The sequence below is a fragment of the Psammomys obesus genome, unplaced genomic scaffold (genome assembly GCF_907164565.1).
Source record: "Psammomys obesus unplaced genomic scaffold, mPsaObe1.curated_primary_1811, whole genome shotgun sequence".
NCBI classification, from domain to species: Eukaryota; Metazoa; Chordata; class Mammalia; order Rodentia; family Muridae; genus Psammomys; species Psammomys obesus.
This window is the reverse complement of record NW_026585504.1, coordinates 23,611,626-23,625,224: the sequence shown is the minus strand read 5'-3', so window position 1 is coordinate 23,625,224 and position 13,599 is coordinate 23,611,626. Positions and strand designations below refer to the sequence as shown.

The 13,599-nt window shown below is 35.2% G+C and overlaps 1 protein-coding gene across 1 annotated transcript; it reads right to left on the bottom strand.

Moving 5' to 3' along the window:
- Positions 1–9,827: 9,827 nt before the first annotated feature.
- Positions 9,828–10,769, bottom strand: LOC129674140 (olfactory receptor 4K14-like). Its single transcript, XM_055604041.1, has one exon. It carries the CDS (start codon positions 10,764–10,766, stop codon positions 9,828–9,830), a length of 939 nt encoding a protein of 312 aa, XP_055460016.1. The 5' UTR covers positions 10,767–10,769.
- Between the last annotated feature and the right edge of the window lie 2,830 nt (positions 10,770–13,599).

Here is a 13,599-nt window from a genome sequence, read left to right as displayed (position 1 = left end):
AGAATCCTTAGACTTTGGAATATTGTGACTTCTTTTTTTGACATTAATATCTATTTATTCAAATATATTAAAAAATGCCTATAGCCAGAGCATTAAATTTTGCTGAACAAGCATTTCTAAATATAAGTAGCATTTCCTTTTTTTGTTACTAATTTCCTTATATTTTTAAATTTATTATTATTATTGATATTATTATTTTACAATTTATTGACTTTATCCCAGTTGTAGTCCCTTTCATCATCTTTTCCTGGTCCCACTCTTCCTCCCTCTTCCTTCTCTATATCTTTTCCCTAGTGCACTGATACATAAGGAATATTTTTAATTTTTCATATAGATAATTTTTTGAGCTGGAACTTTTTAAATATTAGTTACAGTTTATTAACTTTGTATCCCAGCATAGCCCACTCCCTGGCACAGGAGTTTTTTTCTGAGACTGTCTCACCAACCAAGGGCCATGTATGTATATAACCTAGAACTCCTGCTCAGATGTAGCCTATGGTAGCTCAGTATCCAAGTGGGTATCCTAGTAAGGGGAAGAGCAACTATTTCTGACATGAACTCAAAGGCTGGTTCTTTGAACTTCCCCTCCCCCCGGGAGAAGCAACCTTGCCAGGCCACAGAAGAAGACATTGCAGCCAATCCTGAAGAAACCTGATAAGCTAGGGTCAACTGGAAGGGGAGAAGGATATCCCTCTATCAATGGACTTGCAAAGTGGTAGGGAGGAGATGAGGGAGGGAGGCTGGGATTTGGAGGGAATATTGTGACTTCTTGATATAAATTATATTGTATCTATCTTCAATGTACCAGTAGTATATGTTGTATTGTTACTTATCTATTGATCATAATATAGGATAAACATACTAAAATTTGTACACTTAAAGAAACTAAGCAAGAAGGAGGACCCTGAGTAAGACAGTCAATTCTCATTCAGAGGATTCAAATGGGATGGACATTGGAAGAGGGAGAAAACAAGAAACAGGAAGAAAGCCTACCACAGAGGGCTTCAGAAAGACTCTACCCAGCAGGATATTAAAGCAGATGCTGAGATTCATAGCCAAACTTTGGTCAGAGTGCAGGGAATCTTATGAAAGAAATGATAGATAGAAAGACCTGGAGGGGACAGGAGCTCCACAAAAAGAGCAAAGAACCCAAAAATCTGGGCCCAGGAGTCTTTTCTGAGACTGATACTCCAACCAAGGACCATGCATGGAGATAACCTAGAACCCTTGCTCAGATGTCTCCAAGCAGGTACCCTAGTAAGGGGAAAAGGGACTGTCTCTGACATGAACTAGGTGGCTCGTTCTTTGATCAACTCCCCCTGATGGAGAATGCAGCTGTACCAGGCCACAGAGGAAGACAATGCAGACAGTCCTGATGAGACCTTATAGGCTAGGGTCAGATGGAGGGGGAGAAGGACCTCCCCTATCATTAGACTGGGGGGAGAGGTATGGGAGGAGAAGACGGAAGAAGGGTGAGATTGGGAGGGAATTAGGAAGGGACTACAGCTGGGATACAAATGAATATTTCTAGTTAATAAAAAATAAATTAATTAGTAAAAAAGAAAAAAGAATAGAATAAATTACATAAACTCCCAAGTATATCTATTCTTTGAATGACTGATGATTATGAAATTATACTTTCATTGATCACCAATTATTCACCTCAAAGCACAGACAGGATGTTTATACTAATCTAATTGACATTACTCAAGCTGGATGGTGGGTAATCATTCTCCATTTTTCTCCTGCAATTAGTAATTCTCTTGTGATTTTTGACTTGTGGGCCTTATCATTTTTTTATCCTTTGAAATCTCTAAGTGAGGGGAATACGGCAGGTGAACAATCAGATCCCTGATGCTATCATAAAATTTTTTTTTTTTTACACTTCTGTTTTCTGAGAGCTCAGAAGGATGGAGAATGAATGTAAAAAAAATAGTTCTGAAGACGTCAGCTAACATATCAATCTGCTACAGTTGTAGTATCGTAGACAATATAGATGTACTTTATAGAGATTTACCAAATATGTAAGGGAAATATGCTGGTTAAACAGAAAAGTGTTAGTATTATTTAATAATTTCCATTTTTCCACACAGCAGTTTCTGGGCAACATGAAAATTTCTAGAATAACTTTTTTTAAAAAAATTATTTCTTTTCTTTCTTGAGATTATAACATAATTACATAATTTCTCCCCTTTCTTTCCTACAAATTATTTAATAGACCTCCTCCATGCTCGCTTTCACATTCATGGCCTCTATTTCAAAGAATTGTTGTTAAGTGTGTATATGTATATGATGTAAATGTGTGTATATACATGTGTTTTACATATGTATTGTAATATGTATAGTAAGGGTTGATCATTTGGTATTGGATACCCTACTGATGTGCTCCTTCTGAGGAAGACATGTACTCCAACTCTCAGCATTTCTTAGTTGCCTTTGTTCTTTGTGTAGAGATGAATCTTCCTGAACATTCTCCTGTGCTCTTTAAGATGTCTTCTGTTATTGTGTTTGGTTTTCACGAGTTTAGAAAGTTAAATAGAACTGTGACACAGATGAAGAGATTACCATCTAAGAGAGCAAGTACATTTTTTTTTGCAGAGCTGTGTCAGACTGTCCTTTTTGCTTCAAAGAATGAAGTCTGTAGCAAGGCCTTTTAAATTGGCTCCTCTAGTTGCCTCCTTTTACCGTGTTCTCTACTGTATCTTTAACCAGTATGGTTCTTAAAGTTATAGAGATGTAGGGCACTACCAGATCATACATTAATAAATGTATAATATTTTACACTTGCTTCATGATACATTTTGCTGATGATGATTTTTCAAAACTCTTTAATGATGTTACTCAGAATAAACATTTACAATATTTTCTAGTGTGTCTAGAGTTCTCAAAGTCACAGGCAATGATTTTGTTATTCAAATTAGCTCTTTGAGTAAAATACATCAATATAAGCATAAGCACACACATAAAAGATATATATATGTACGATAAAATATATCATATGCATAAAGTAACAGATACATTTGCTATAAAATACATGTTTATGTGTGTGATTTAAAAAAATTACTACTTATAATTTTCCTAAGTTTACACCTATCTGTTCAGTAACTATGAGATATACAGATACAAAGGACATATTTGACATGCAAATTGTTTTTCAGGAACATAACAACCATTTCACACTTCTCTTATCCAGGAGCTATCAGTATTTTAAAAGACTGAATGAAATAAAATAATCCAGTAAAGTTTCTCTGTAATTTTTGCCTTTAACTTAGTGGCTATTCTAATGTTGGCTTTTACATTAACAAACATTAATGAAGTGAAGCAAACTGAATTATCTTTTTTAGAATCTAGAAGCAAACTAGTTCTCCTATGTGTAATGTTTTTCTATATTGTTTGCTCTTTATCAAAGTGCTTGACTTTATAATCATTGCAGTATTTATTTTTATATAAGTATTTATGGATTTAGTAATATTTATTCAACTTAATAGATAGCAAGTAATAGATAGTTAAACAGTGATATTGTAGTAGCTTCTAATAGCTTACTTTGCTAGAAGATTGATTACTGTTGGGTTTTTGTCTGTTTTGTTTTGTTTTGACTTAGGGACTGTAGGTTTAATTTAATAATTAAATGTGCTTTTAATTGAAATGGAATCACATTGCTTTGCCCTCTCCCTTCTGTTCCTCAAATCCTTCTCACCTACCCTCCCTAAACTTCCCTCAAGTTGATAACCTCTTTTTTTCTATGATTATTATTACGTATATATGTATATGTCTGTATATATATGCAGCGTGTGTGTGTGTGTGTGTGTGCGCGCGCGCGCGTGTGTGTATGAGAAAGAGAAAGAGAGAGAAACAAAAACCCCGTTGAGTCTAATTTTGCTATTGTATATGAACTCAGATCTGACCACAAGACATTTGACAATAATTTAGGAGCTCATCTCTGAGAGATGCTAATTCTCCTTCTACCTGGAGACGAGTTTTCAGATTTTTAAAATCTGAGTTTTATAATAACCATGTATTATGTCTCTTCTCACTTGCTGTAATTTTCACTATTCTATGCTGAATGTTATCTAATACACTTTTCACTCTGAATTAAAATATTTTATCTGGTTAAGTGGAAGAGGACATTTTTTACAATGTTAGCTATATACTGTTCTTCTAAATTACCTGATAAAGAATGATGATCTTCTTATGTAGGCATGCACACTTATGGAATAGAAGTGGTTGAGAAAACACATTAATTGGACTTTAAAGAGGAAATGGTTGAGGAAAAGTCCTCAACCAAATACATAGTGGGTATTGGTAAAAAGAGATAGCAAAACATATTTTATTAATTACCCAAAGGAAGAATATCAGAGAGGTGACTTACCAAAATCACAACTTTCTCTCAGGTCAGATTTTCTTCCCAACTGATGCGGGCTTATGAAGACATTCATGTTGTGTAGAAACAGTTTTCTCCTCAGCCCAACCCTTCTTTACTTCCTGAAATTGTCCCCTGTGTGTTCCGTGTCACCTGCTCTGTGTTCTAAACAAAATAAGAACCTTGAATATAATTAATCTTGGACATCTCTTAGGGATTTCTCTGTTAACAGTGTTACTGAGTGCTATATATTTGTTTTAAAAAGTGACAAAATTTCCTGTTAGTCATTCTGTTATTCAACTTTTCAAAATTATTCATTTCATCAATAAAGACTAAATAGAATTGTTCTGCTGCCTAGTATCTTACTGTATGTATATAATTAAAGTGACTCAAAAATTTAAATACTCATGAGACCAATTGCTAAATTGTGAGATATGACCATAACAAAACTTATGCTGTGAGCATAATTCACTAATGCATGGCAAGTCTGTGTCAAGTCTTGGTCACATGACTGATGTATTCCAATGTGCTCTGTAATTTTGGTGATGTTGGCAGGTTTGATTTTACTACAAAGTAATTAGACTAGTTAGGTTTTCAAAAATCATTTATATGTTTATTGTGTATAAATGGAGATGAATTTGTGCCATGGCACATAGAAAGAGGTCAGAGGGTCATTTTATAAAGTCTCTCCTTCTACTTTTACCAGCGTTCTAGGGTTAAATTTAAATTTTCAGTTTTGCACAGCAAACATCCTTATTCTGAAAGACAGCTTGTGGCAGCCCTTTTGACTATTTTTAAAAAGAAGGTACAGATGTACATTTCAAATATACTTATTTTGATTTTACATTTAAAACTTCTAACAAATACAGCAAAAAACTTAGCCTACGTAGAGAGCAAGGGAAGTGACAGAACTTTAATTCAAAGTTTTCAATATCACCCAATGTAATTTTGTATCTCTTCCCACACAACTTTGACATTGCCTTTGTTTTTTCCTTTCTCCATTGACTCCAGTGTGCACTGCATAGTTATTCTTGGTAATTAGGGCTGTCCTCGTGTTGTAGTCAGCCTACCAGGGATCATATCACTACAGGAAAGTGACTGCCTTGTCCCGACTGCTACCAAATGTCAGTAGCTCCTCAGTGAGTGGTGGGATTTTTATACCCAGCTTCCCACTTCTGGCTGGGGCTTGTACATGTTTCATGCAAATTGTAACATTTGCTCTTGGTGCCTATGTACATCTGCCTGCTGTACTTGGAGATCAGTTTCCTAAATGCTATCAACCGCCTCGAGCTTTATTCACTTATCTATGGACAGTTAGATTCACAACTTATCTTGACTGTGATATGTAGTATTAAAAAAATATGACCATGAAGATATTTTTTCAACTTAATTAAACAAAATTGAGATATATATTCTGAAGCCACATGGCTGGTTTATATATTACTTCTATTTTCAAATTTGTGAAACATACACATTGTTTTCCATAATGTTCCTAATACTTTGCTTTTTCATCAATCATGTAAATATCTGATTTTGAGAAAGGAAAATACAATTTGACCTGAAAACTTAGAGTTGACTGTTCAAATATAAAACTAACACACTTTCAGCTGCAAAAAGTGAAGGAATTCAAGTATTATCAATCTAAAGTGAAGTTGAAACATTATTACACATTATTATTGTAATTATAATAATAATTAGCAGATTTTTATATATAATTACATGCCAACAGTATGACTAATCTATAGGAAATTAAAAATTCCTAGAAACACGATGGTATCATGAGGAATTTTAGGATATTTCTGTTCTGTGAAAAAAAATGACCTTAAATTTGACAGATTCTTATATACAGTTGAAAAATATAGACTTCTTGCCAGATTATTATTTATATAAATGGAGGCTAGAGAGAGGTATAATATTGTTTGACCTCAAAAAGTACTCTAAGGTAATGGGTGATGAATGAGACATTAAGTACTAGGATAACAATCAAAAAGACAGAACATAAACATACTTTTAGTAGCAAAAATGGGTGTCTAATACAGTTATAAAGTTAAGCACATAAATTTATGTGGCAGCCAGTGAGTAGAAATCAGTTAACCCATTCTGGTCAATTTATTTCAAATAATGGTTTATATCACATAAAATTGGAGAGAAACCTGTCTTCAGTTTAAAAATAATTTTTATTAAAAATGGTTTTATATAATTTGTTTGTAGTTTTCCCTTCCCCAGCTCCTCCCAGATCCACCCAAATCCTCACCTTTCCTTTATCTCTCATTAGAAATCCAGCAAGCATCTAAAAAATAATAGTAATAAAAATTTAAAAAGATAAAATTAAAAATAAGCTAACCAGATATAGTGTCCTCCCAGTACCGCCATCTTACAGAGGAAGATAAAGAAGCCAGTCCTGATGAGACTTGATAGACTATGGTCAGATGGAAGGGGAGGAGGACCTCCCCTATCATTGGCCTTGGGGAGGGGCCTAGGAGAAGAGGGAGGGAGGGTGAAATTGGGATGAGAGAGGGGTCTACAGCTGGGATACAAAGTAAATAAACTGTAATTAATAAAAAATTTAAAAATTAAAAAAATTAAACAAACTAAGATAGAACAAAACAAATACAAAAAAATGAAAGGAAAAATTTTATATCCAAAGAAAAGCTCAAAATATGTATTGACACTGAGGCACATGTATTTTCACACACAGAAAATCAAAAAGCATAATGCATAACAAAAGACCTGTAAGGTTTGAAAACTGTCCAGGCAAAGCATTGTGAGATAAAAGAATACTTCAAAAATAATACTGAGTTCTTTTTATGTTGGCCATGTACTCCTGTGTATGGAGCCTATCCTTAAGTATGTTTGTTTACCCAGAGATACTCCATCAGAGAAAAGTAATTTTCCTGTGTGAGTGAGGTTATCAATTGGAGATAGCTTCGGGGTTAGGGATTGGGGGGGAGGGCCTCATTTATACTACCCTTCTCAGCAGTGAGACATGACCTAGCTTAACCCTATGCAGACCTTCTATATGCTGCCACAGTCCTGTGGATCCACACGTTCACCAGTCCTATGTGTCTACGAGGTTCTAGTTTCCTTGGTGCCTTCTGTCCACACTGGCTTTTATAATCTTTATACCTCGTCTTCTCCAGGGTTCCCTGAGCCATGAAGGTAAAAATTAAATGAAGACACCCCATTTAGGGCTGGGTGTTCCAAGGTTTCTAATTCTCTGTGTACTGTCCAGTTGTGGGTCTGTATATTTGTTCCTATCTGATGAAGAATGAAGCTTCTCTGATGATGGCTGAGCAAGACACTGATCTGTCATTGTATTGCTATATTCTTTTAGTAGAATAGTAGTATTTGGTTTTCTCCTAGGTCCTTGATCTGTATAGTCTTAGGTTCTTGGCTACATGAGTAGTGTCTTACATAGGTTCCATCTTTTAAAAAATGAGAAAAAGATGTGACAGTTACATATGTCAAGAGAAACTGCAAAAACTAATTTAGGCAAAGTATGTTTCAAATGAAAGACTATTACTAGAGAAAGCAAAAAAAAAATTAGATGGAGACATCCCAATGAATTACATATATTCAATAGTAGTTATAGAATTTATTGTAATAAACCTGTTTTATGTATGTATACATATACATATGTACATATATACACATATATTCTGTTTGTAACACATTGATATCCTCTCTTAACCTCCAACGGTCTTAATAATTTGAAAATCAAGTTCATACATTCTAACATAGCAAATTATCAGAGAATACTGAAATACAACTTCTGTGTGACAGCATTGCCTGCCTGTTTGAGATAACTTCATCATGTATTAGAGAAACACTTTGTTATGGTCATACAGAACATATAACACATGGTTTCTTCTAGAACTGGGAACAAAATTTTTATGAACTCTGGCTATATAAAGTAGCAGATCAAAAATAAATAGGTATCACTGTGGCATTTCTTGGTCAAGGGAGAACTCACATTCCTTCACTAATTTTAAATTTTGGACTTACTTAGAGTTGTGGCTTGTATATATGTTATAGTTTATAAATATGCAATATTTGGGATCGCTCTTTACAAAGAAACCCTCAGGAGATGTTTGAAGACAACTATTATTAAGTCTATGCTCTGCTAGACTTGCAGACAGAAGTCTGGCAGAGTTGTCCCCTGAGGGATATTATCTAGGAGCACCTCAAAACAGGTGCTGAGACTCTTAGCAAAACATTATGTGATGTGTAGGGAGTCTTGTGGAGAAGTGGAAGAAAATAGAAAAGGACCTGGAGATGACAGGAGCTCCATAAGAAGACCAGCAAAGCCAACTAACCAGGGCCCAGAGGAGCTTGCTGAGACTAAAGCATCAACCAAGGATTGTACAGTAACTGGAAGTAGGCCCCTATGATGTAGCAGATGTACAACTTAGGCCTCATGTGGGTGCTCTACTAAGAGAGGTGGGGACTGTATTAGGGACTCACTTGCCTGCTTTTTGCTCACTTTCCTCTGGCTGAACTGATTTGAGAGGCCACAGGGGAAGAGGACACTCTCAGTCCTGATGCAACTTGATGAGCTAGGCTGGATGGGAAAGAGAGCTCCCCTTTTCAGAGAAAAAGGGGATGGGGGAAGGAGAAAGGGTAGGGCTGGGAAGGTAAAAAGGATGGGGCTATAACAAGGGTGTAAAATGAATAAAAATATTAGGAGAAAAATGGTGCATTTTGTACTCACTAAAAATAGTTTATTAAGTTATACATATTACAGCCAAATCATGTGATAGGTATATACTTGCATATAGTTCATCAGTGTCAATTTTAAAAGAAAGACTCTATTGCAATGTTTCACTTTGTTTGTGAACTAGACAACTAGCTAAGTATTCATCTTCCAGTATTACTGTGGGCTATTGTTAAAAGAAATAAATTTGAAATATACTTACACTTTATTCATACATTTTTAATACAATACTTTATTCATTTGATTATTTCAAACATATAGTAAGTTCATTGCTGTTCCTTGTGAAGTTTATCACTTTGATTTATCATTTCTTAATTTTTTCTGCCCACCCTATTAGTAACTTGGGAGATAGATACGATATGGCAAAAATAATGATGTTGGCCATTTGGCAAAGGAAAGAAACAATTTGGGGCATATATGGTGGTATACAGAATTATACTCAGGTAAAATTTACTAATAATTTTTTCATAAAGATAACATGAGACCGGTCAAAATGTTAAGTACAACTTTTTTAAAACACAGAAGAATAGTTTGATGGCATTCCTTTGTGGAAAAATAATTAATATTTAGATTTTAAGATAACATATTAATGGTGTTCTGATGGTTGGTCTGTAAATATATTGTCTTTAAAATACTAAATGTTATGTCTATTAAAAGCTTGGTACAGATTTTAAATAGAAACTATAGTTGCTAAACAGCCTCTTAATGTATTGACTCTTGTTATGTAAAGAAATCAGTATACATTTCTAGACATTAGAAATTTTCTTTGGGACCCAGAAATTTGCCTATGAACCTTTTCATAGCATTTTTCATCTCTTTATTTCTCAGTGTATAAATGGCTGGATTTAGGAGAGGTGTAAAAACAGAGTAAAACACAGCGAGAAATTTATCCAGCCATGTGATACTGAGAGGCCACACATAGATGAAGAGACAGGGCACAAAAAAGATCATCACCACTGTGATGTGGGCAGTGCATGTAGACAGGGCCTTAGATGCACCGGCTTTAGAGCTCTGATGAACAGTGATGAGGATATACATGTAGGATATCAGCAACAGAGTGAAGCAGGTTATAATCACAACCCCACATTCAGCATTCATTAAAGTATTTAAATCATGGTAATCTACACAGGCAAGCTTGATTACCAGCGGCATGTCACAGAAGAAACTGTCTATTTCCTTAGGCCCACAAAAAGGCAGCTGTACAATCACTGCTATGTAACTTATACCATGGATAAAGCCGGCGGTCCAACAAATCAACACCAGCCCAGTGCATCTTTTCAGGTTCATGATGGTGAAGTAGTGGAGTGGTTTGCAGATGGCCACATAGCGATCATAAGCCATTACCACCAACAGCACCATCTCTGCTCCAGCAACACAATGGGCAAAAAAGATCTGAGACATGCATCCTGCAAAGGAAATGGTCTTGTTTTTCCTGAGAAAGTCTGTGATCATCTTAGGAGTAGTGTTTGAGGAAAGCCACATATCAATAAAAGATAGATTGGCCAACAGGAAGTACATGGGAGAATGGAGATGGGGATCAGTGGTGATTAAGGTCAAGATGACAGTATTTCCACACATGATGAGCAGATAAAGTGTCAAAAATATCACAAATGGTAAGACCTGAATATTTTTTGAGTTGGTAAGTCCCCAGAGTATAAATTCTGACACCACAGACTGATTGCCTCTGTCCATTTTACTCAGTATGTCCTCAGAAGTAACCTGCAAAGAAAGAAAGATTATCAACCGAAGGTATTAAGTAGGTTACTTTCTTTGTAGAATTAAACATTAAATTGAAACTTTCCTGAATAGAAATGCATAAATTTAAATAGAAATCTAAGCCAAATATGAATGAGATTGCTGCCCAAAGTGAAAGCTAATGCATCAAGAGCAACTCTTCAAGAAAGAGGTAGCAGGTGTGAATATTATGCCCATGGTCAGAATATACTACTTTTGGAAGCATGTTTACTATTTCATTGAGCATTAGTAAAGTAATATCTATGGCATAAATAGTTTAAAAAATTAGCTTAAAACTCTAAAGTACTTTTTAGAAAGCCCTCAATGGGGAAGAATACAGAATGCTGTAAAAGATATACACAGATACCAGATTGAAACATTAAATAGACCCATATTTATCACCCTGAACAAAACTAAAGTCTAAGTGGATCAAAGATCTCAACATAAAACCAGATATTTTTTCCTATCTTTAGTATGAGTGGGGTGATGAAGTCTCCCACTATTGATATATCGCGGTCAATTTTGGTTTAAGCTTTATTAATGTTTATTTTACAAATGTGAGTGCCCTTGTAGTCCCCAGAATTATACATCTGAAGAGAGACTCAAAAAGTACCTGAGACCTACCCACAAGTGTGAGATCACTCCAACCAATCTGAGAAAGGCTAATACAGGAGCATCCATCTTCCTGCCCTGGTCTCTTTTTGCACCCCAGAGAACTCCAGGAAGCAACAGGATCTAACAGCTAACATTAGAAACAACTAGATGGCCAAAGCATAGTGTGAAAACATAATCAACAAAAGCCAGAAAAATATGGCATTCTCAGAAGCCAGTTATTCCAAGGCAAGCATACCTGGATATTTGAACACAACTGCAACAAGAAAATGACCTTAAAACTATGTTTATGAAGATGGTAACAAAGGAAATTAATAAAAATCCATAAAGAAATACAATGAGATACAGTCAAAAAATTGAAGCCTTTAGAGAGGAAATAAAACACTGAAAGAAATACAGGACAGTAAAAAAGAAAAAGTGAAGGAATTGAACAAATTATTTAATACAAGAAAAAAATATGAACAAGTGGGTGAAGGAAATAAAAAAATTGTTCAAGAGCTAAGTTAGAAATAGAAATGTTAAAAAAAAAAACACAAACTGAAGAAAGCCTGGAGAAGAAGAAAGCAAGAACTACCAAAGTGAGACTCACCAACAGAATACAAGATATTGAGAAAAGAATCTCAGGTGTAGAAGATACAATGGAAATAACTGATGCATCCATCAAAGAAAATGTTAAATCCAAAAAAATTCCTGACACAAAGTATCCAAGAGATCAAGAACACTATGATTTTGAAAACTAAGAATAATGGGAATAGAAGAAAGAGAAGATTCCTAGCTCCAAGGATAAAATATTTTTCAACAAAATCATAGAAGGAAATTTCACCAATCTTAATTAAGAAAGAGATGCTTTAGTATCTGCTTTGAAACACTGCTAGGTAGAGTCTTTCAGATGCCTTCTGCAGTAGATTCCTGCCATACGTCCAATGCACATCCAGTTTGTCTTTCTAAGTGAGGGAATCATATGAAAGAAAGGGAGGTAGTATGACGTGGAAAGGATAGGAGCTCCACAAGGACCAAATATATCTGGGCACAGGGGTCTTTTCTGAGACTGACACTCCACCAAGGACCATGTATGGATATGACATAGAACCTCTGCTTGGATGTAGCCCATGGTAGCTAAGTAACCAACTGGTTTCCCGTAGTAAGGGGAAGAGGGACTATTTCTGACAGGAACTCAATGCTAGGCTCTTTGACCTCCCCACCCCCCAAGGGAGGAGCAGTCCTGTTAAGCCACCAAGGAGGACTTTGCAGCCAGTCCTGAAGAGATCTGATAAAACAGGGTCAGATGAAAGGGGAGGAGGTCCTCCTCAATCAGTGGACTTGGAAAAGGGTAGGGAGGAGATGAGGGAGGGAGGGTGAGATTGGGAGGGAATAAGGGAGCAGAATACAACTGGGATACAGAGTTAATAAAATGTAACTAATAATAAAAATAAATGAATAAATAAATAAATAAATAAATAAATAAATAAATAAATAGAAGCCTATACTCATACAAGAGACCTACAGAACACCAAATAAATTAGTGTTCTGTAATAAATTAGACCAGAAAAGAAAATCCTCCCACCACATAATAATCAAAACAATAAATGTACAGAACAAAAAAAAAGTATTAAAACCTACAAAAAAAAAAGGCCAAATAAGATATAAAGGCAAACCACCAGAGTCACACCTGACTTCTCAGCAGTGAAAATAAAAGACAGAAGGGCCTGTGAAGACTTCTTGCAAACCATAAGACTACAAATGTCAGTCCAGACTACTATACCCAGCAAAATTTTCAGTCACCACAAATGGAGAAAACAAGATATCACATGACAAAACTGAATTTAAACAATATCTATGCAAAAACCCATCCCTACAAAAGATATTAGGAAAAAAAACCTCCCACCTGAGGAAGTTAACTACACCAAAAAAACAAAACAACCCCCCTCCAAAAAAAAACCTCACAGGATATAAACAACTTCACTACAGCAAAGCAAAAAGTAGACAAGCACAAAAACACATTATCATAACCAATATCAAAATAAAAGTAACTAAGAGTAACTAGTCATTAATATCTCTCAACATTAATGGACTCAACTCTCCAATAAAAAGACACAGACTAATAGAATGGATGAATAAACAGGACCCATCATTCTGCTGCATACAAGAAACACACCTCAGCCACAAAGATATACATTAC

What these genes read in the sequence shown, in the direction of transcription:
- LOC129674140 (XM_055604041.1), bottom strand. Translation starts at nt 10,766, where the DNA reads ATGGACAGAGGCAATCAGTCTGTGGTGTCAGAATTTATACTCTGGGGA.